At 42.7% G+C, this 24,822-nt stretch overlaps 1 protein-coding gene across 4 annotated transcripts in view; it reads right to left on the bottom strand.

Annotated features, from left to right (window-relative positions):
* The window catches only part of LOC143328441 (A-type potassium channel modulatory protein KCNIP2-like), an 87,151-nt gene that overhangs the window by 39,298 nt on the left and 23,031 nt on the right, over positions 1-24,822 (bottom strand). Inside the window, exon 1 of one of the 4 annotated variants that reach the window (XM_076743583.1) lies at positions 3,864-4,934. The exons of the other annotated variants lie outside the window; for them this stretch is intronic. Within the exon in view, the coding sequence (XP_076599698.1) occupies positions 3,864-3,951 (88 nt within the window). The 5' untranslated portion in view covers positions 3,952-4,934. Of the gene's footprint in view, positions 1-3,863; positions 4,935-24,822 lie in introns of those variants that run through there. 4 annotated transcript variants of the gene reach the window in all.

Here is a 24,822-nt window from a genome sequence, read left to right as displayed (position 1 = left end):
CTTTCTACTCTCCTTTACATATTGTATGAGGTGCTATAAGGACACAAAGCAGAGGTACAGTATGTGGCACTGATGGGGACAGGAGGTACTGCAGGAGAGGGTAAAGAAAGGAGGAGGAGGTCTGCCCTGTCAGCTTGGACTGTTTATGCTAGATAACAGCGCAGCTAAAGGACAGATCAATAGGGCTCACAGAGATGCCATGCAGCCAAAGCCACAACATCTACAGCCTGAGATAGTGTCATGCAACAGAGTGAAGTGGAAAGGGAAGACAGTGTGTGTACAGCTGGTGTGTGTGTGTGTGTGTGTGTGTGTGTGTTTGTGTGAACTGGTATACTTAATGTATGTGTTTGTGTTTGTGTGTGTTGGCCAGCAAACAAATTGAACAGTATTTAATACATCTTAATTGCCTTAAACAGAGCCAGTCCCACTATTAGGTAAATTGACACAAAGCTCGAGGGCAGAGAAGGAGAAGAGGATGCTCGCACGCACGCACATGCACACACACACACACACACACACACACACACACACACACACACACACACACACACACACACACACACACACACACAGAGCATGGCCTTGTTTCCCATACAGAGGCTAATGAAACAAACTAATTAGTGGGCAAAGTAGGGACAAGAAGGAGGGTGACTACAAATGACTGTCATCAGTAATGCACACGCACACAAACACCAACAAGCTACAACCAGACATAATCGGCTCCTAACCATTGTGTAGGTCTATGATGGGATAGGCAGGGGGTTGTGATTATAGTTAGAACTGATCGAGCTAATTATAGACACAAACACCCTGTGTGGCATCAAGGCTCAGCAGGGGTATAAATCCAGAAAAAACTGGTAGAATCTCTCAAACATAGTCAGCTGACTTTATCCAATGAGGTGGAATAAAAACACCAATTAACCCAGAGCTTTCTTAATGTCATGTATCCTTTTTTTTTGCATAGATTAAATGACTGTTACGTTCCTACGCAGTTTAACGGCAGAGTAAATTCTGTCTTTCCATGGCTGACTTAAATGGCACGTCCCTCAGCACCTCAGCTCAGCCAAAAATGCCACAATGCCCAAATACCAAACTCTGAATGGCCTTGATGAAATCCCTGCGTAGCACGGCCATTATACAGTTCAGCCCTCACTGGCTCCCATCGCAGTGAAGCAGACATCTTTCTCTTTCTTTCTCTCCTCCATTGGAGCAGACACGCAGGAGCCAGTAGTCATGGTAACTCCATTCTGAGTAAACTTAAGGATGTGGATGTGCAGACACAAACACACACACATACACGCAATGTTTTTAATAAATACTTCATGGATGGGATCTGCCGAAGGGGCTCTGAGACACTGTAGCTTGTTAGCTGTATGAACAGTGAGTAGCAAGCAAAATGTCAAACTCCATGAAGTAGCAATGTTTGCATTTCCCTACCAGACTTTATAGGTGTGTGTGTGTGTGTGTGTGTGTGTGTGCGTGTGTGTGTGTGTACCCTGCAGATGTCCAGAACATAAATTACTGCAATTATTCCAACCTTTTCATTCATTTTAATAGGTGCAAATTAGCAAATTAGCACAACCAAAGTTAGTTCATTTGCCAATCGCTGATATGTTTAAAATGGGTATCTATGGTTGATGAAACACTGCAATCCTAAGTTTGATTAGGTAGGTCTGTACTACTGTTTTAATAAGGCAGGGGTTACTCCATATTTTTTTTAATTGTCACCAAATCCCATGTAAACACCAACACCACCGATGTTAGTCTGTTTGTCAATGCTTTCCAATAGTTGAATTTTCTGAAAAGGCTTGAAAATGTATTTTAAAAGGTGGACAAACATTACTCAAACAGGAACAAATCATGCATTTGTTGGCAACTATTTTCAGAGGTGGATTAATACGCATTTGGTGGAGCATTAACCTGCATACTCCAACAGCAGCAGGATGGTGTATGCAGGACTGACTCGAAAGAAACCACAGTGCCCATATTCATTGTAAGGAAGGAACACCCAGAGCAACAGTGCAGTCTAGTTTTTATGTTTTTGGACAGTTTTGAGTTTTCTCTTTGGCCAGAGAAATACGCTGTCAGGTTTTGAATACATAGACATTACAGGATTAAGTCATTGTTGCTTTTGTCTTTTTCATGGGATTTATTGAAACTAATAAAAAAAAAAACATAGAGCATTACCAACCATCCATTAAAGTCAATGCATAAATTAAACTATTTAATTAATACATTGCAGTATTTTAGAAAAATGTATTTCAGTGTTTCACTGCTGAAACTGTTTAAGTTCGATTGAGTTTGAAAGCCTTTAAAGCCATTTTACTGTATCAAAGTGGTCATTTCTAACACACTTGCTTCCTCAGAGAAAAATGTTAAAAACATCAAAAGCATCACTGTGACAGCTGAGGAAAGTTTTAATTGGCACAAATGTTTCTTATCCAAATGACTGAATTAGGTAACAAACCCAGTACTACTGTTTGATCAAAACACAATGCATGGGTTGTAACGTGCATGTGTGTGTGTTTGTGTTTGACAGCCTCTTCATGCATGTCCAGTTGCTTCTTTCAGAGCATGAAAACAAATTTCTGCAGATACCAATGTCTGAAGAGATAGTGAGGGGAAAAGCCAAGGTGGAGATGAGCGGTACAGATGTCAAATTAGCATTCACACACTGCTCTATTGACAAGGTCATCTAAACACTGCTTTATCTCCACCTTCTAGGATCAACTGCTGGGATTCAATAGAACCACCCTACTTTGTTGTGTCATCCCCAAGGCAATGTGTGCTGCTCAATATCACTCACAGGAAAAAAAGAGGAGGAAAACGGGTGTTAAGCTTAGCAGCAGGCTGTCAATAGGCGACTATAAAGGGTGTTTCTGGAAAAGGACACTTTATTCAGCCAACACTAAGCTCAGTAGCACAAAGAGCGAGAGGACATAAAAGAAATAAGACCTTCTAAGTTCCGAGAAAAGATTTTGATGGAGCTCATACTAGTCTAATCTCAGCGCACAGATTAGCTTATAACGTTGTGTGTAACTGTTCAGAGACAGCTAGAGAGGAGGATGGGGTGGGTTGATGTCATACTGGGAGCTGGCTGAAGGGCTGGATAAAAGGCTGTGTGTGTCTCTCCCCCACTGAGAGATTCTCAATGGAGGTGGAATGCCACATGCTTCCAGAGGGCAATCTGTTTGACTGCTAGAGAAAGATCAGGAGGAAGAGAAGGATGGTGCTGTGGAGGGAGGAGAGGGGGGAAGTCAAAGGCAGAGAGAAAGAGGGAAAGAGTGAGTTCATTCAGCCCCAACAGCTTTCACTCAGTGTGCATACTGATCACTGATTCTATTATTGTAGGAACTGAGCAAAGTGAGAAAAAAACATATGCCCGCAAGCATACTGTACATATATAGAGTACATATTAACATACATTATGCAGGGAATAAACACTGGAATCTTTAGGCTGTTTGATGTCCTGTTATGGTCTCTCTGTCTGGAGATGAAACAGAGCACTCATACGTACTGTATACACACACAAGGCGCACACCATGGAAACACACACACACACACGAACACCCTCCAAGTCCACTCACACTCTTTGAAAAAATATGACTTCTTTAGAAATCTCTGCAAATCAGGAGAGCATCTGCTCTGCCATCATCCAGGTAGAAAACAAACTGAGCCACAGAGACGGGACACTGAACTGATGGACCACAGACAGAAACCCTCAGCAAAGACCAGAAACCAGGTCTGAGCACCTCTGAATACATAACAACTCCACTGAGGACCTCCTCCACCTGGCTTCAGGAAAAGGAGCGGACCCAGCAGCAAACCTCCAGGGCGCAGAAGTGGAAGTTTTGGGTGCCTACCTTGGGTGAGCGTTCCCATGAGAAAGTGGTAGAAATAGCGAGCCACCTTGGTGAGCTGCCTCTTGCACCTTTTCCTGCACTGGCTCATCTTGGTGCAGCTGTGCTGGAGGTGGAGGTGATGATAGAGATGTGGTGGTTGTCGGCTGGTCTGCCGGGGGAAGCAGGCTCTCAAGGTAGGAGGGGAGGAACAGAGCACTGTGTGAGTATGTGTGTGTGTGTGTAGCTGTGTGTGTGTGTGTGTGTGTGTGTGTGTCTGTATGTGTGTGTATGGAAGTCTGATTGCCGCTGCCTCTCTTCTCCTCCTCACTCACCCCCTTCTCTGTCGTCCTCCCCCGTCTCTCCGCTCTTCTCTCCACCTGTAGGGCGCTGGCTGTCAATCAGCCAGCAGCGGTCTGACCCCTCCCCCTCACGTTCTGAGAAGCCCCATTCCAGCCCCTCATTGGCTGGGAACGGAGCGTGGCGGAAAATTACGGAGTGGCGCACATGCGAGAGTGTATGTGTGTGTGTGTGTGTGTGTGTGTGTGTGAGCAGTATACTACGAGGAGGCTGCTTGAGTGGCAGGTGGTGGTTTTTCTCGAGCTTTACACTCCTCACATGTTGTTGATGTTGGTTTTTCTATTTTTCTTGCACTCGTGGCAAAGACAACAGCTTCTGAGAGCGTGTGTGTGTCTGTGTGTGTCTGAGGCAGCAGGAGGTTGAGTGAAGTGACAGGAGAAACAAACCAAACCTATTAATTAGCATCACACACCGTCCTTTGCTGTCTGTCAGTCTGTCTTTCGCTTGCTCATTAAAGGCATTCATAACACAAGGGAGGAAAAGGACGGAGAGGAGGTGAAGATGAGGAGGTGAGATGCAGCAAAAATGAAAAGTGAAGAGACAGACAGGGAGGTGGAGATGGGGCAAAAAGGGGGAATGCATAATTAATCTCTTTCCTTGCTGTCTCTAGTGTGGTAAAATTTAAAGATAAAGCTTGACAGGAGAAAGAGGCTGCTGGACAAATACCAGCCCTCACCAGCAGCTGATGAACGGATTAGTATCTGCCAGCAGAGAGGAGGAGAGAGGAGGAGCTTTTAAATCATGTGGCGCTGAGGAAGAAAGGTATTTATGTAAAGTCTTCGTCCTCGCTCGCAGAGTCACTTGACAAGGAAACACACTCACCTTGTTTCCCCTGTTGACACATTTTATTATTTATTTTATTGCCCTCCACAACTCCCACATTACCCCACTAAACCTCTGCCACTCCACCTTTATCCCCTCTCTTTCTCCCCGATGCTGAATTAAAAGTGATTACCGTTACCACAGCAACCCCAGACTCCATGGATTTTTCTGGTAGTCTGAGTGGCACACACACACACACACACACACACACACACACACACACACACACACACACACTTTCATACAGGCACCTGTGTGTTCTTTAGGTCAGAGAGAAAATCAATCAGACGTCAGGCAGATGCTACCTCTAAACGCTGTTGTTCTCCGTCTACAGTCTACGCGCTTTCGTTCTCATTTAGAAGTCGCACAGAGGGGTCAAAGTACGACCGAGTGTTTGACAGCGAGCTGCTGTAGATGCTTAGGAGTCGATGCGACGCTGCCAGACACGGTAAACAGCCCTGACATAACCAAGTCACACAGAGGGACTTGATAGTTGGAGTATGAGCAAAGGGATTTAAGAACACGTGGGAGAGCAGATGGGAAAGACTTTTATCTGACTCCGTATTAAAGATCATACGAGGATTACTGACTAATTATTAACTTTGACTAATGGCTTCTCGGTTCAGGGATCTCTGATGATCCAGATCAGGATTAACTCTCCTGTTTTCATTTTTCAGCAGGTTTTCAAGGGGGCACACACCCCGGACACACAGGAAACATTGCTGTCCATGTTTCTAAAACAACAGCTTTGGGATAGTCACATAATAATGAACATGAGAGGTTTTCATTGGTAACATGTTAGTGTGGCTGTAATCAATGTTTCCATATTATCAATGGATCATATGACCAGTTGAAAGGGGTTGTCATAGTGCTGAATCCAAAGAGAATGATCAGTATCAGTATTGCGACAAATACTATATTATTGTTGTTGTTGTTGTTGTTGTTGTTGTTGTAGCAGTTCTACTATTCTACATCACATCAAACAAAACAAGCAAAACAAAATGAGGTTATTACAATTTGGCACCATTAACTGGAACCAAATGACCAACTAAGCTGAGAAATGTGTGAATTGGTGACACAATATGACGATACGATCAGGATACAATTCCAATCAAAATCAAAATGATCAGAATGATTGATCTCCCAGCCCTACAGTAGGTCTCAGTAACATTTCAGTTCAGTGTCCTGTAACATCTGTTGGCCCTGGTTGTTACAACAAGGGAAGTTTGAGGAAAGAGCCAAATGCCACGCGGTGGAGAACCAGATAAAAGTGCCCACAGTGGATCTCAGTGCAGCACAGAAACATTCGGGTTGATGTTGGTGGAGTGGAGCAGCAGTCAGGTGAGCTTGTCTGCTCCCTACAGCCCATGTCTTGATCATCCTGCCAGTAGACTGTATGTCTGACTCTAACAATATATTATGAAATATTAGGCAATCCATGCTGCATTGCTCAACTCCAATAACAGATTTAGCTATTAGAAATGCCTCCAAGCAAAGACGAAATGACAGAACAACAAATTCTATATTGAGGACATTCATATCCAGACTAATTCATCTAAATTAAGTTTTGAAAAGACAGAATGTTCTCATAAAAGTGAGCAAGTTCTATAGATGATCTGAGGCGGATGATGATTATTACAGGATTATAGGCAATCAATGAATCATCATCTCTTTGCTTCAGCTTTAACCCTGCACGCAGGTTTCTGTAAAGAAGCAAACAAACTTGTGATCAACGCTCCTTATTTCCCTTTTCACATACACACACACACACAAAAAAAACACACTTTCATGCACTCTGCTCGTCTCCATAAGCCTATGAATAATACAGTTTGAGTCTTTGTAGCCTCAGAAAGAGACCACACGCGTACACAGACACTCACACATACACATACTGAGAGGTGAAAGCTGAAGACGAACTGAGGCGACAGATTGAGTGATCAGTGTAGCGTGAAGGATTACAGACTTGCAATGGTGGCTGTGACAACACACCATCTCCTGCCACACGTACATGCACACGCACATGTGCGTTGTATGATCTGATGGTGAAAGTTTAAAGCCAGCTTTGTTCTCAGGATATGATAGAGTGGAAGAAAAAGAGAGTAATCATCATCATTTTTATGTGGAAATTTAAAGAAGAAAAACATTAAAACACAAAAAGCTAAAGTAGATTTAAAGTTAAAAAAAAAACAAAAAAAAACAAAAACAGAAATAAACCGACAGGAGTCTGGGATCGGAGTGCAGATCATGTGAGTGCTCAAGATTCAGTGGAGAATATAAACAACTCTCTGGGCATGCAATAATCAACTGATCTTGAGTCAGCCAGTCTGACTAAAACTGGAATCTTTCCCTGCCCATCGCACCCTTTCACATCATGTCTGATATTTTTGAAGGAACAGAAATGCTTTAAAAAGAAACAAACAAAAACTAAGTCCAGCGCGTCCCTGAGTTCCTCCTCACAGCCTGAAACTGTCATGCTGTAGCGCTGCTTTTGTTTCTGCAAAAAGTATTTGTAGTTATTGCTCACATACAATCTTCTAAACAAAACACTGATCAGCTCCTAATTCTGGCCTCTGAGCAAAGTTGTGTGACAAAGCAGGACAGCTAGTAAAAGCTGGGAAGGATTGATGCTGGATGTGTACCAATGTACAGTAACATCGCAGATGCTGATGCTTGATGCCAGATGTTGAATTTGTCAGATCACTGTTGTCCATGTATGTGTAATGTTCTCTCATGTTTAGGACCATAAATCTGACTTAATGTATTTCTGCCTTCTCCCTGAATCCTAGCTGTCATTCAGCGTGTCTCCCTGTTTTCCTCGGGGAAAAGCTTTGCATATTCATCTCCAACATCCTTTACCTCCAGCTCTGATGCTGTGAGCAGAGCATGTCAGATTGTGCAGATACAGTGTATGACAGGTTTACAGAGGATATACAGAAGCTTATCTGACACAATGAGGCGCCATCAGTTGAGTTAACCAGACAGACAAAGAAATGGTAAGAAACAGAGGTAAAATTACACATCTCAGGATTATTTGACTGTTACCAAGCAGGAAACTGAAGATTTTCAACAGGGGGTATGAGGAGGTGATTAGACAAAGTGGCAGGACGGGTGTGGCCACTCCAGAAAGAGAGATCTGCTTGTGTTGTTGCTTTCAACACTGTGACACACAGCGCAGGATTTGTGCCAAGACTCAGCCGCCTGCTCTCAGAGTACGTATGAGGGTGTATGTGTGCGTTTTTTCTATCCAGGAGTCTGAGTCACCGCCACCAAGATGTCCAGGGTGTGAACCTAGCAGAGCCAAATACAGGCTGCAGCCCATTAGCGACTAATACCAACAACAGAACACAAACAAAGAACACAACGCCTCACACTGCAGGCCCTTTTAGCACCAATTATCAGCCGACAGAACCTTTTGTGCTCGGCACTGATGTATTAATTGAGACTTCAATCAAATGCCAGCGGTTCTTAATTGTATTCATGCGAGGGGTAAAAATAGTGCCAGTCGTAAAATGTCAGAGCAGTGATCAAAACACATAAAAATGGACGGAGAGGGAGGCAGGAAGGAAGGAGGAACACAGCGGTAGGCAGACAGAGAGGTCAAACAGACAAGAGGAGAGATGAGTTAAGTAGCAGACAGACTTGCTGCACCGTTGACCTGGTGCTGAAGCTCCAGATCTGCAGCCTGTCCAACTGACTGGATACATCATTAAGACGGAGACCCTGGAGGCCCTGACCATGAAGTCACTGTTAGAAACATCATCAAGCAGCCTGGAAATGTGGGCCTCTTTTGGCAGGTCAATAGGAGGATAAATCTACCTGACTGCCTGACCCCGCCTGCTTCCCTCTTTCCTCTGCCTGTTTTTTTTTTCTTCTAAACTCAATTCAAACCTTGATCAGCATACTAAAGTTTGCACTCAATGGGACTGTAATGCAGAAAAAAAATCTTATGAAAGATAGTTTGTGTGTGCCCGTGTGTTGCGAGGGACAACATAATGATTTTCCACAGATTTGGAATGGGTGCAGCACTCGGTGCAGGCTGCCATATGAGCACAAAGGCACACAGGAATGTTAGAAGGCAGATGTGACACTGACACTCCACTCAAGTATCTGGCAAAGACACACGTGCATACACACACACACACACACACACACACACCCATTTGGTTTTAACACTATTTATGCGGCAGGCAAAGGCACCAGCTGGTGAAACCCACTCAACACTCTATTCACTGAGAACATGTGACTGTGGAGGGAAGAGAAGAAGAAAGGGAAAGAGAGGGAGGAGCGAGAAGGAGGCACAGGTGGAAACACTCGTCTTCAGGCACGTGCGGTTCAGCCTTAAATACAAACAAAAATGACGTAAAGGTCCAACAGAGCCGAGAAGGACAGACATTCTGGCCAATACAACTTCTCCTCATCCATTTCTGCTCCTTTTGCACATCTGTGTGGGATGCATTGATTTCTTAGATGTGAAAACTAGCTTTCTGGATCGGAGGTGGACTCTGGAGCTGTATTCACATTATTATAGAAATGTCTTCTCCATTGTTATCTGAGTCATGCGTTGCATTGATGTGCGTGTATGAAAGTTGAAATTCATTGAACTTTGATCTCAGCTGTGAGTGAGAGTGTCTCAGAATAAAAATATCCCGTAACATCATACTGAGACCAAACTAAAAACATTTCCTCTACGGTTAATTATGTTCATTTTGTAGCCTGTGGGGTTAGCGTTCCATCATACGTTACTTTGTTCACGCACATGAGCCTTTCCTTCCATTTTATGGTGGCTTGAGGCATAAATCGCAGAATATCACGTCGTCCAAAACTTAATATATTTGATTTGTCTCACACACACATATGCATGCATCATTCAATTAAAATGAACATGATGTGCAGATTGATTCAGGGATGTTACGCATTTAAAATCCATAATATAACTCAAGAGCTGAACGAGCGGGGCAATCTTCCGTATCCATGGTGATGGACGTTTTCTGTTTATAGAGAGTGGCAAGCGCGCCCCACAATTTACCTGTTTATTTATACCCTCCCCTTTAATGTGCCGTGAGGGCTCTCCACAGCTGCAAGTATGACTGAATGCAGTCATCCTGAAGCACAACTTGGTAAGATAAGGCAGACTGAGGGAAAGTGGATACGGCAGAAAAGTGAAATTGCAGCATCTCCTCACAAAAACAACTCCTGCAAACCCTCAAACATCACACGCCCTTGATTAAAATATCACTAGGCTGCAAGTCGCTTTTTTTCTTTATTACTTTTTTGTGTGCGTTTTATTAGCAGAGGACAGATTTGAGTGCAATTTCACTTCTGATGATGTGATGATGTGTGATTCATAAAAGAAGCTTTGCTGGCAGTAGACGTTTCCTAGTAGTTCATAAACATACTGTAGGGCCTTAATTAACCATTTTTGGGTTTGTTGAGACTCTCAGTCAAAGATAATTTAACTTCCTCTATAAGAGCAGTCTCTGTGCCACATATTTTAATATCAAAAACTGAAATCTCATAAAACTTTCTCCCTGGACATGCTCTACTCCATAGCACCCTGTTAGATTTTAAACGAGACGGTGATTATTTTTTATTAAACGCAGCACTGTAGCCATTGGCTGTCCAGTGGCACAGGTACGAAACTGTACCCCAAAACAGACCTCCATGACGCTGCTGCCATCTGCAGGCAAAAACCTGCACAGCCACAGCTCCAGGAACAGTCGTCTGTCCTGGGGGCAAACAGATGGACTGAGAGAAGGCACAGGGGGAAAGAAATTCATAAACTTCACAAACACACATCCACTCTAACTTCTATAAAGAGACCAGGGAGGAAGACGGGATATAAATGAAGCGAAACACTATAAGCAACTAACGATGTATGTCTCTCCCAGCTGGGAGAGAAATACGACCATAGCGCACTTTAATTTGAATACTCATAAATATTCATTAAAAGCTGTTCTTAAGATAAGAAAACATGCATAAAATAATTACTTGTGCATGCATGTGTCAGCAAATATGTGCACATTTGTCTGTGCACATATCTAAGGGTCTCGTGTTCACCAACCTTACATGAAGGAAGAGGGGCCTTCAGAGTTAGAATGAAGACTAAGCGATTAGGAAGAGGTATTGCATCACTTTCAGGATCAAGGAGGTCTTAGTAAACATGAAGGAAAACATAAATGAGAGTATTAACTTATATAAATGAGTTAGCTTCTGTAGGTTTCATTCGCTGCCGAGAAACACAAATCTGACGCAGCAATGATTTCTACTAGTGAGGTCTAAGAGGTTCAACTCTGACAGAACAACTTTCCTCTGATTTGAGCACAGTTCTGGCTCTATATGCTTTTCATGGACAATATTTATCCTTTAAATGACAGAAAGGCCAGAAATGGCATCTGGCACTCCATATTAAAAACAGTGTTTGCCGTTCACTGCTGTGTCCGGTGATTTTAAAATAGCTGGCTGTACCAAACAGTACAGACCAGTAGAGGGCAGATACAGACCAGTAAAACCACCACTACTGCAGGTCTAGAAAAAATATGGATACAAACTCATAGATGTCCCTCATAGAAAGAAATATGATTTAATTTCTCTCTACATTTCATTTTCTTTGGGAATTATTATGCCCAGCAGGCAAACTAGATTAATAAAAAAAGGAGTGAAATACACATGAAATTAAACATTTCAGGACTATACACCAGTGCATTACCTCAACTCTGAATAAGTTAGGGGGTGGAAAGGTTGGCACTGGCTCCAAATTAATATTTAAGTACATGGATAAAACCATTTGTGTCTTGGTAATGACTCCAGACAAATCTTAGCAAAGCTAATTATTTGTGCTAACTTTCCTTAGACGAATGCGAAGCACCAGTTTAGTGCTGACTGTTTTTATATACAGCTAATTATCTCGCCCACAGAAAATATAGCAACAGTGTAATTGAACCATTAGAAGACAGAGCTGGAGGATAAATGTAGAGATGTTTACTGGTCTTTATCGGCCTACAGCCGAGGTCCTTCAGATTTAAGGATCAGCCTTCTGCATTATTCTGGGTCTCGTCAGAGTAATCTGTCAATCTGGATCATTCAGAGTGTATACAGGAATACAGGAGGAGGAATAAGAAGAAGCATAAGGCTCAAGCGTCGACTCTGGTCCACTCTACATTCAAATTACACAGACACTCACTCTCTTCAGCTGCTCCCAGCTTTTCTACCCTGTGGGAGCTCCTTACGTATTCCTTTGGTGGAAGCCAGGGATGAAGCTGCTACTGTCTGAGACTGACAAATAAAGAGTGCGAGATGAACAGAGGAACAGATCACTGGGCCACGAGGTCTGCAAATAACCCACAGGGGGGATTTTGTGGCTTGTCACATTGTTTTCATTGCCAGGTGCCAACCAGCAGCAGAGTCAGCCAAGCCTGACGTTAGAAAAGCGGATCACCAGATCACACGCTGCTACCTGTACCTCCTTGAAGGCATCAAACACTCTGCAGGAGACAAAAGGGTTTCTGATAGTCCTTATGGGCCTGTGTTGACTCCTGCGATCCCCTCGCCTTTGCTACATCTTGCTCCACTCATGTCTTACATGTTACCATCTAACACGGGCGCTCTGTATTTCCTCTGAAGCCTGTGTCTCTCTTCCTCTCGCTGTCACACCCAACCTCTTGGCTGCTTGACTGCATGTCTGAAGGCAGGCAGCAGGTGTTTTGTGACTCGAAGATCACAGAGCCTCAGAGAGACGGAGCCCCTCTGAGCTCGGCTGCCTGTGTAGGAGGAGGAGAGAAAATCTACGCTTCCATTTTCAGAGCCTGTCCTCTCTCTGCAACTGGAGAGAGCGCTTATCACACCCCCGGAACACAAGCACACCAGTTCAATACAACTACGTGTGTCTTGTCCATGTTACATGCTCATGCACGTCTCCTACAAGCTGAGCGAGCCTACGAGCCTTTTTGTTTTTTATTATGGGGCATGTGAGCTTCCTGCTGCTGAGTTGAGGTGTCACTAGGGAGAAAGGCAGTGTGGGTGCACACATGCATGGACTAATATGGCAAACGAGGAGGGAAGGAAAGGGAGGGGGGGGGGGGGGAGTGAAAGCACAAGAAACAGAAACTGTTCTCCATCAGGTCCATTCCATGCATGAAATATGCAGACGTAACACTAAACACTACAGTACGACTTTGCAGTGATTAAATCAGACCTTTTTTAGGCAACCCAATTTCACAGCACCCCTCTCTCCGACCTAAAACTAGTTTCAGTGATGCTGACTCAAACACTCCATTACTGCTCTCCTCTCTTTCATTCTGAGAGCAGTTTTGTGAATTACACTGCATTAGCGTCCATGTAGCTGCAGTGACGAGTCCTTCATGACAGGAGTGTGTACACCACTTCATATTCACTTTGCCTCTTTCTCCCTCACCTGCTCACCTTTGCTGTAAGGCGAGCCTCCAAGAGTCCTGCAAATGTCCAATTTAAAGAGCATCCGCTATCTTACCCACCTTCATGATGTATTCTAAATATGAAACATTCATGGAAACGGCACAGCGTCCAACTTGTGGGTGGATAGCTGTATAGAGTGCAACATTTATTTCTGTATGGCATAATTCTCTCGCTGAAAACATCTTGCCTGGCCTCCTCTGACTTGCTTCTATGTTTGATGTTTGCTGTTTTAGGAATATATCTGACACACAGCTCATGGTTGTTACAAACCATAATGCACCATATGGTTTGTGACAACAAAAAAGGAAGAGGGAAATATGGCACTGACAGAAACTTTATTTCTGTCTACTTTTCACATGAATAAAAAGACAAAATTACTACTTCCTCGATTAAAGGAATAATTACTACATTTATCAAAAAGGAGAGTTATTGCTTATTACAGCCCTGCTTCATAATCCACAGTCCAATTCTTTATCACTGCTGTTTGAGTCAGCCGCTCTGAAACATTGCATGATTGGTGGGAATTATCTACAATTTTCTTTCCAGGTTCACTGCCTTTGTTTACCTGCCCATGCATATGTCTCACTGTCAACTCATTCAAAATGTGCTTTGACATTTCCAGTAAAGTTTATTCAAATAGGGTGACAGCATCCTCCAAAATGTTGCCAAAAAAAAAAAAAAGGAAAGAATGAAACTTCTAAATCAAATATGAAGCTGCAGGTGACTGAAGAGGCAGACAATACAGTCTGTCTGTTCTGCAGCAAAGTAAAATATTAATAACATTAAAATAAACTCATTACAGTTCATGACTGATCTTTGACAGCAACCATGTGGTAAACCAGAAACTTCAAGACAGCTGACGAAAAGTTCTGACATGTCAGAAATCTATCTGACCGTCAGACAACTTGAGAATTGATAATTCGACCAATTAATTAAGCACCATCATGCCCTCCCTCAAATTTAACACCAATCGCCAATCAGGTGGAAATCTGGCCTGTTTCTAAAATCTGTTGGAGAAATTAGAGCTGCTCTGCCCCCTGCTGGTGACAACAAGTTTAGCTTAGTTGTAAGAGTCTGACTGCTGGAGTGAAGACCAAAGTGTTCAGGATTAAGGTTGTGAAATTCCAGAATTATTAAAGTTGGAAAATCTGCTGGCATACTGGGAATCTATGGGAAATAACAGGAATAAAATGGAACTACAGGGGTTAGTTGATTTAAACTTTAATTAAACAAGCTGACTCATTTAGCAAGAATAATTGAAAATAGATTAATTTGAACTCCTCTGCCATCATGCTCAATCAAGCTACATCCCACATGGTAACAGCAAGCTGGCAAAAACTAGCAGGAGATGAAGTTGGCGAGTTATTAATGCTAATGAGTTCACAATTAAAAGGTACAAGTTTTACAATGAAACTGTGCAATATTTTCAAAATTGCCAGGTTTGGTGGAAATTTTCCAGAAATGTACTGACTGCAACTCTATTCAGGATACTGCTCACATGGACCACACATCCATCATCTTGGCATCAGGAATCAACTCCAACCCCTCTGGAAACAGGCTGGCTACTTCATCCACTCTGCCACCCGGATGCCCATGTATTTAATTTGTGCGTTTCCTCTTCATCGCTAGCCTCATGGCTTCGCGTGAGCCATTAACCAGGAGGCTCAGTCTGGTGCGTCTGATGAGGACAGCTGCTGGGTTAAACGACCCATCTGTATCTAAATGATATAATCAGTCCTAATAGAACAGGGACAGATCAGTCCCATTGCTGTCAACCATCAGAGGACAAGAGGTCACCTTCACTGTGATTTCAGCAGAGTCCACCTGATTGGGAATCCTCAGAGAAATTCGCCTGAAGCTGTGCAACTGTCTGTTTGTGTGTGGGACTGTGTGGGTCTGCAGTATCAGCTATGCATAAAGTGTCGAGTGTCGTTCGTCTTTCAACAAGCTTACAGCAACTTTTTGCTCATGTTCTGAGCCACAGTGCAGAAATTTGGAGGCTGCCACAGAAAATGAAGGGGTGGGTGAGAATTATTGATGGGAAGGTATTTGCGCCTTGCACCCCGAGGGGATAATTCATCAAAAAAGTGTCAGTGCAAAGGTTATACAGGCATAAGAGCATGCTGAACCTGAGTCTAAGCAGGCTGGTTAGAGTGACTGCCCCAAGACAGAGAGAGCCCACATTAATCCCAAAACAGCCTATACCCAAAACCTACACCTCCCACTCACCGACACAAAAAAAAACAAAATGAACAAAAAAATGTTCAAATACCTCTGAAATTTCTCCTTTTTCTCTCCAACTTGACAGCGTCTCCATTCGCGCGCATGTCACACATGTTTTATAAGCCAAATTTGATCCTCACTATGAGCACTAATAGCAGCTTTGATCATGACAAGTGCAGCACTTACACTACACTAGTATAATCACTAACTCCGCTAATGTAATCCCTCACTTCTCTTGACACCATCTACAGCTTTCTTAAGGAGTTCTCCCCGTCCATCTATCCAGCAGGGCTGCTGCTGAACTTTCCACCTCACTCTCAACTCAATTTTCAGAGCTCACTCTCCTGCTTTTGCCGGGCTTCTTAAGTGCTTCCATTTGTCACTATTTCCACTGAGTGGGTGTGTATGTGTGAACAAAATGAACATGGACGTGTGTCTGCACGGGCACAGGACAAACCTCTGTCCTCACGTCATCATAGCATGGGGGGGGGGGGGGGGGGGGGGGGGGGGGGGGCAGAGTTCCTGGAGACTGCAGCAATGGAAAATACTTTTTCTCTGTTTCTTGTTCTCTCTTTCTTTGTTTCTGTTTTCCTCACCATGTGGGCTGCAAGCCAGAGGTGAACCAGGGTGAAACACATCCCACTATAACAACACAGTGATGAAAGACGAGACACTCAGCAGACTCTGCAGCATTTAGACAGACCTGACAGTGTAAACACAAGGGCACACTACGCTGACAAACATCTTTCGGAGCAGAAGAAATGATGTTGCATTGATTCCTGGAGGACGTAAAACTCGTTGCCTGCAAGTTTTCTGCGCACAAGCGGCTCATCTATCCCCCACCATTGTAAACGCAGCTGTTATGTAAGACACAGAAGACAGCGAGAATGTGCGTGCGTGTAGGAGTGCATCCTAATGTTGAGCATTTGTTTACAGTACATGTTCTCGCATGAGTGTGCACTTGCACGTGTGTGTGCGTGTGTAAATGAACACTAACTCCGTGGAAAGGGACGCCACTTGGCTGAATTCACACAATCACCCTAAGGCTCATGGGAAATCAGTGGGCGGACAGGTATGGATCGGTGACAGGAGGAGAAGGAGGAGGAGGGTGGCTGGTGGGTTGGATTGGGTTCACTCTCTAACACACTTCAGCGCTCTCGTTCTCTCTGTGTCTCTCTGAGGGATTCTTTCTCCTCTTCAAAATAACTGTACCCGCCGTGAGTGGTTTGCTGCTTTTGAGAGGTTCACATTCAACAGCTGCACGTTTCTCTGAACACTTAAACTCGTCATTATCTGCACATACGGTGGGTGAAAACCAGGTTGTGAACGCTAACAGCCTTGTACAGAGTTCAGGGAGGTCCAATAAAGGTTTTTCTCAATCGAAGATTTTTAGATGTGTTTTTTAGACGTGTTGCATCTTTTTTAGAACTTTTTTCTGTGTAAAATGATGATGGTGCTGCTCATAAGATGCCTTTGTCCACTTAAAGAGTACAAGATACCAGTGTGGCTGCACTGTAAATCAGTATTGAAGTGTTCATTAGAGCTTCACTTTTTCAATCATTTTTCCACCTTAGAAACAGCTGAAGTACGATCATTTCTAAATCAAAAAGATGCTGAAACACTGATTCACGCCTTTATTTCAAGCCGAACTCAATGACTGTAACGCACTATTTACCTTCCTCCTGAAAAAACACTGGGAGACTTCAGCTCATTCAAAACTCTGCAGCTCGGCTATCAAGTGGAACGGAGGCGAGAGAGCACATAAGTCTGCTTTAAGCTGCTCTGCACTGGCTTCCTGTAACATTCAGAACTGATTTTAAGGTCCTCCTCCTTGTACACGAACCCCTTAATGGACTCGGACCAAGCTACATTGCTAAATCCCTTGTTCACTATTTGCCTTCAAGAAGCCTGCGATCATCTGCTGCTGGTTTATTGGAGGTTTCAAAAACAGCTGAAAGAAAATCGGAGATGCAGCCTTTGTCAATTACACACTACCTATAGATATCAGGGAAGCAGCTCGATGAACATTTTTAAAAGAAAACTAAAAACTTTAGCCTTTAACGAGCCATGACTTCCTGATACAGGCCTGAAATTGTTGAAATTCCCTTAAAAAGTTGTATTTAACTTGATTTTATGGATTCTATGCACTCCATTTTAAACTTTATTATTATTATCAAGTGGGTTTTATTCTCCATCTTATTTTACATTAATTATCTATCCCTGTTTTTATGTTCATTCTAAATCTTTTTTTATGTGAAGCACTTGGTGTATGTGATTTCTTTGTTGTAAAGCACTCTGAGCTGCAGTTCTTGTATGAAAGGTGCTGTAGAAATAAAGTGTAGTTGGTTTATTATTATTATTTAAGTCTGAGTATAAGTTTAATTTGCCCCTTTTATCTCAAATGTCCCTGCTATGTGATATTTTATAAAATATTGTTCTTATATGCTGTACATAAAATCCAGAAATACTACAAGGCGATATTTTGGACACGAGGTAGTGTAACAGTGCTGACTTGCTCATGGGCCCTATAAGAAATTCACTTGAACACAAATGGTTTGCCTTTTCTAATGTTTTTAGTGGGAATGTTTCATAAAAACACAACATCACTAAGGTGCAAACACCTTAGTGCTGTGAGAAGCTCTTTCCAAAACTGATTCTTGCAAAGACTTCTGCTCAAGACCGACTGACCAGAACCTGGAAAACCAGCCGTGAGTAGCATCATCATCATCATCATCATCATCATCACTACCATCTGACATCAGACGCCTCATCACAGAGAAGCAGCTCCAGCCATCGCATTAGAGGTTAATGCGATACATGTGTTCAATAATTAAGTATGGCCCTTCAAGGATGCTATAAAAATGGAAACTTCCCTTGATAGGAAAAAGGTTCCCCACACCTGATATAACCCATAATAGTTTAATGTGTGGTATTTCTAGCTGTTGGGAGGGGGTGCTATTCTGTGGGGTACGCACTCACATTGAAATACTGACATTGATTTGAGCTGCATGGATTAGATCTAATTTAGCCACTGTCTTGACAAGGCCCTTAGAAACAGCTATAACTTTTGGTAGCTGGTGAACCTCAGCATGAATTCATGAATTTCTTAGAGTTAGTCTTTAGTGGCAGTGAATATGTCCGTAAAAAAGCCTGAATAACAACAGGTGAACTATCACACGGAGAAACTCCTCAGCGTATTCTGGCCTTCACACAAATAAAGAACACATATTTGTTGAATTTATTTATTTCGCCTTTCTTGGCTTTCAACCAAAATGTGTATTATTAATGTGCTGCATCATTACAAACTCTAAGAATAAATATGACCAGGGTTTATTGTCTGACTAAGGTCAGAGACACAGACCAAATGATCAGCCGGGACCCGTAAGCAACACCTAGATACAAGCCACCATATTTTGAATGCATTATCTCTCCGGTGACACACTGAGCTGTAAGAAAACGGGAAGAAAGCAGCCCAATTGCAAAATTACAAAGAAAAGAAGAGCAGCTCTTCTTCCTCCTTTCATCAGGCTGTGTGACAGGCCTGAGTATGTGATGAGGCAAAGAAACAAACAAACACAAAACAACTCCGTAAGTCTCGCCAAACCGTGCAGGAAGAAATGAAAAATTGTGCTTGTATGTGCACACGTGTGTCTGTGTCTATATGTTTTATTCAATCGCCACAGTGACTCCCACTGCTCCTCATCTCTCCTTTTTTCTTTTTGTCCTCCTCTGCTATACGGGCTGGACAAAATAACAGAAACACAAGAAAACACACTCTCTGTGTCTTTTTGTCCCCACTGCTCCCTTCATGGACATCAACACAGATTCCTTTTGTGTAGCACATGTATCAGTCACTGCAAATTATATAATGTGGAAGGGGAAACTGTGAGAAGTAAAACGACGTTTCAGTCATATCAGACCTGTTAAAGCTGACACAAACTGCTCATTGGTTTCAAGTTAATCTGACACGTGGGTAATTGTCTCAGTCACTGCAAAATAATGTACGGCTGCAAGAGAATAATATGATGAGTTATGCATTACAAAGAGGAACACAGATCATAATTAGACAAAATTAGAAATGACATCATGCGCTTAACTATTCAACAAACCACTACTGCTGACCTATTCTCCTTTTCTGTCAGCACTGCTTTATTCGCCCTTTCTGCATCACTCTTCCACTGTTTTTCTTTTGAAATACATACCATGTGCTCCTCTCTCCCGCTGCTCACCTCCCTCTTTTATTCTGCATGGGTGACAGAGGAGAGGAAGCTGCACGAGGTGAGGCATGCAGGGCAGCGGTGGAGGAAAAGAAACTCTCAAGGCTTCTCAACTTTCCTCTATCTATAATATATAGTGTGGCTCATAATAAATGCAGCCGCACTGGCCCTTGTTCCCACCTCACTAAGTCTCCATGGCTTCACTGTGAAGCACTCCCCTGCAGAACCTTTTCCATTGTGAAACTCTGCTAAAAAGTACTTTTCCCTGTGAAAAGACTGGGCTTTAACCCTGCAGCTCTAAAGGGATGCTCTGGGGTTTTTCCTCTCTTATGTTCATTTACCCATCCCTCTCTTATCGACCCATCTCCACCGACCAATTTTGTCTATTACACCCACTATCTCTGACTCAATCTTTTCTCTCCCATCCTTTTTCTTTCTGCTTTTTAAGTCTCAATGCACAGTATGGAGGGACAGACAAGGACAAGGGAAAAAGAAGACGAAAAGGCAACGCTGGAGTGTCTAATTGAGAGTAGGCACAGAAAAAACCAGAGACAAGCATTCACAAAGAGCTGCAAAGATGAATGATGCAGTGAATTACACGCACAATTTGAGCAGTCTGTTGCTCTCGCGCTGCCTCTTTTGTTCTTAAATTCTTCAACACATACAAATACCCTCTGTCTGTTTCTCTCTGCAGAAAAAGGTGGTCACAGTGACACACACTCATATTCAACCACATCAGGGAAAAAAAACGTCCTGCTGATTCATGCACAAAGACTGAGGGCCAGGAGGTGGTGGGAAAAAAGGCTCACCCACTCATGCACACACACACAAACATCCTCAGAGGATGTCTGAGAGTTTTACGTAACGGTTGGTTTAACCAGCTTCTGTATTAGCATAGATAGAGGACAGTTAGTTTTCCTGTTTGTATGTTGTGAAACAAAATATCCTGACAGTCTCCAAACAAGGATGGATAAGGAGAGCTGTCGCTGCAGGAACAACGGCTATTTCTATAGTGCTGAGGTGACATGTTTACCGTAAGGGATGGCCAAGGAGAAATGACCACAGCACCAAGTCACTTCATTGAGCAAACTAGATAAAACCTGATATTCACTAAGGGATTGGAGGAAATGGTGAAGCTGATGAGGCTTAGAATGATGGCTGCGATCATCACATTTGATAGACGCCAGGCAGAGGCTGCAGACTGGACAAAGAGAATAAACACATTCAACAGCTGCACGATGATAAAATAAATGTGTCTGAATTGATGTGTGATTTTTTTTTTTAGGAGTCTTCGCAATTTACAGGGCTGCAGCGAATGATTACCTGTCACAGTAGCAATGTGAATTTATTGATGGTACTGTCTGTCAATCAGGTGGTCCAATGCTTTGATTCAGACTGAAATACCTGAACAACTACTGGATGGATTACCATGAAATTGTGTACAAACACTGCGATTCCCCAGAGGATGAAGCCTACTGATGTTGGTGATCCCCTGACTTTTCCTCTAGCAGCACTATGAGTTTGACATTTGTGATTTTAAGTTAAGTGTTTTAACAACTGTTGATGAATTTGTCAGGACATTTTCTACAATAATAATTTTGGACCATCATCAAGTCAAAATCTTTAATTTGTTCAATATACCTCAGCTATACTTTGTGTTTTGCGCCAACTATCAAATGGCAGCATGCTAACGTAATAAACTAACTTGTTTAACTTGTTAGTCATTGTGTGCATGTCGGCATGCTTTTAGCTCTTTTGGCTCCAATCACTGCTGTGCTTAATTACAGCCTCACAGAGCCGCTCGTATGGCTCTAGGCTCTTGGTCTTGTTGTCAGTCTCAATTAACCAGCCAATTATTTCAGCAATTAAGCATCAAAATGGCACAAATGTGATACTGTGAACTGATATCATGAATATCAGCGTTTAAAAGTTTGTAAAGATCTAATAAGTTTATCAAAGGAGGGCTCACAGACTTGAGGTGTGTTTGATTTCCTCCTATCCACACAGACTTCTAACTCAGCATGGTCGGGGTGTGTGTGTGCGTGTGTGTGTGTGTGTGTGTGTGTGTGCGACTCCAAGTCAGAGATTTAAGTAAAACATCTATTTGTAAAGACAGAAATAGGCAGCTTTTGCAGCCCAGAGTAATTTCACACGACTTGGACTCTGACCAGCTAACAGGATCGGACCACGTGCGCGTGTCTGTGCGATGCTCATAAATCCTGAATGAAGTTGCTATTATTTCCTGTATCTCTCAGGAGAAATTAGTTCTATCCAAACAGGTATGCACCTGAGCCAACACACTCAAATCACACATATAACAAACACACAAACTAGACGTAAAAACGAGTGGGCGAGCGAGGAGAAGTGACAGCAGAGAGACGCTCAGGGAGTGAGGAGACGATCCAGCGCAGAGGGAATAAGTGCCATGCTTCTGACAGCGAGCATTACTGACTGCAAAAATAATAGTCCTCTTGTAGGGAACGACTCTCTCCCATATGATACAAACACACAACCGGCCATTTTCTAGAGGTTTACCTCTGATTTTCCAGTGCTCATCACTTCCTAAACCCATGTGAACACTATAGTCACACTATAATAAAAGAAACAATGTGATATTCAATAAGTACTGAGCACAGATACCACAAAAGCTCTTTGTATGCAGCATGTAGGTGTGCAGTTCTCTCTTTGGGTGTCACAAAGATTATAATTTAAAAGGCAGGAAAGAAAGAGCAGAAGCGTGACATTTGAGCACAAAGGCCATTCTGCCACCTACTGTACTCTGTGTGTGGGACAGAGTTTCTCACTCGTCACTTTAGAGATCAACTCCCTGTGGAGCGGCTTCCTGCACACTGACTGTATAGCAAAGCATACTGTAGCGTAGTGTAGGAGGAAATGGAAGAGACAAAAGGAATAGAGCTTCTACATGTGACAAAACACACCAGGGGCCAGAAGTAGAAACAATGTGTGCGTAAAAAAAACCATGCATACGCCACACATATACCGGTATTTATAAAGGAAGAATGTGCAGTGAGAAGATTAGACGTTCAAACGGGTTTTTGAGAAATAGCTGCAGGTGAAACAATGAGGTGGAAATGGAATAGAAGGTGCAAGATGCAAGAGTAAAGCATTGTTTAGCTTGTTCCACTGATTGTGTTAAGATTTTGCCGTCTACACAGCACTGTCACTCAGAGAAGCATTTATAAACTCACATCTAAATTATTCATGAGAGATGAATTTTATCACTCTATTTATTTACACTGGAGCCATGACCTCCTTGTTAATGACTTTTTCATTTGATCCTGACATGCGAAACACTTTGTAAAGTCTGTTTCAATATGAGCTTGATAGATTAGTAATTGATCATCCTCTTGACGCTTAATAACGACGACTGGAGTATTACCATTTTGATGGTTTTCAGGCACGCGATGAATCTCTGGTACAGGCTCTATAAATAGCCTGTTCTGATGCTGTTGGAGAACCTTGCTGATGCAACACAATCGGTTAAACTGCAATTTTTCTGCTTTGACAGGTCTAATGAGTGGTGGAGCGGGCACAAATATCGATATTAAAGGAGTTTCTACATCCATTTATGGATAATTCTGGGAGTGGAAATGAAGCTTGTGCATGAGCGCCCATTTATAGACTGAATGAGATTTATAAAACTGAATCAGGTGCACATGCCGCTCTATTAATCTGACCAAAAGAATATGCATGCACATTTCTATCTGAGAGTTTTATGCATCTGGCTGTGTTTATCAATGTGCATGCATGTACAGTGTGCATCCTACAAAACACTTGCAGATCTAGGTAATATGTGGAATACCTTCACCTAGTTCTTAAATCATTAATTCTACAAATATTCAGTGAAAGACACCATCCAGGTCGCAATTCAGTCAGTGACACTTACATCAAGTGGACTGGTGTGAGGAGCAGCCGCAAATGCAGATATGCATTAATTTTCAAATAACCACCTATATTTTCCACTTGTTACATTCGCTCAAACAATTTCACATGGCTGTCTTGGTGAAAGTGAGGATATCAAAGAAAATGAAAGTTTATTGACTTTATATCATAAGAAGTGCAGGTGCATGAAAATATGCATAAATATAGCATCCTGAGTAAACCTGTATCCTCTTTTAATGTACAATAGTTCATGTCAGGCACTTGGTTAAGATATGACTGACGGTTATTGTAATAGTGTAGGTACAGTGATATCAGTCAGTATATGTAGCTGCTGAAGTTACACCTGCCGGTCATGTTACCTGCAGTCACTGGTGCCCCCTGTGTTTTACCTGCGTGGTTTGTGGTTGGTGGATACAGCGGTTCAGGAGGGTAGACTTTCTCATTCCCTGTTCTGGGCCAGAGGACAGATTGAACTGGGAGCAGGAGTCTAGTTGTGGTTGTTGCACTAGTTATGTGGGAAATGCCAGTAAGTCAGAAATAGACTGACAGTATTACCTGTTTATTGGTTTAACACGAAGCATTGCTGACTCCAGTTAATATGGTTTGGCTTTCCTGTAGAAGATGTTCTATTAAGTTTTCCATGGAAATTGAATAGGAAGAGACTTTGCTACCTGTGAATGAGATATCATCATGTGAAGTTTTCACTCCACAGCCTGGTTGATTGGCTGCTGGATCAGGTCCTCACAAAGGGCTCCCCTGTGGGGAGTCTGTCTGACACACAGCACAGAGAGTGAGGGACAGGCGAGGATGAATGGGCACACAATTGCTGCCTCAGCTCGATATCTCCATTAAACTTCAGCAAACTTTTAACAAACCATTAACAGTAATTTATAGTATTTTTTGAGATGGTATTAAACGTTTGGGCAGATTTTGTCATTCATCATTTAACAGGTTGCGTCTCATTATGACTAAAACTGCTGATAAACCTGTCGCCAGCTCAATCTCCATCTATTAAACTTTTTTATTAA

Source organism: Chaetodon auriga, chromosome 11, assembly GCF_051107435.1.
Source record: "Chaetodon auriga isolate fChaAug3 chromosome 11, fChaAug3.hap1, whole genome shotgun sequence".
In the NCBI taxonomy this organism is placed as follows: domain Eukaryota; kingdom Metazoa; phylum Chordata; class Actinopteri; order Chaetodontiformes; family Chaetodontidae; genus Chaetodon; species Chaetodon auriga.
Note: the sequence above shows the minus strand (reverse complement) of the source record. Positions and strands in the feature narration are given on the sequence as shown.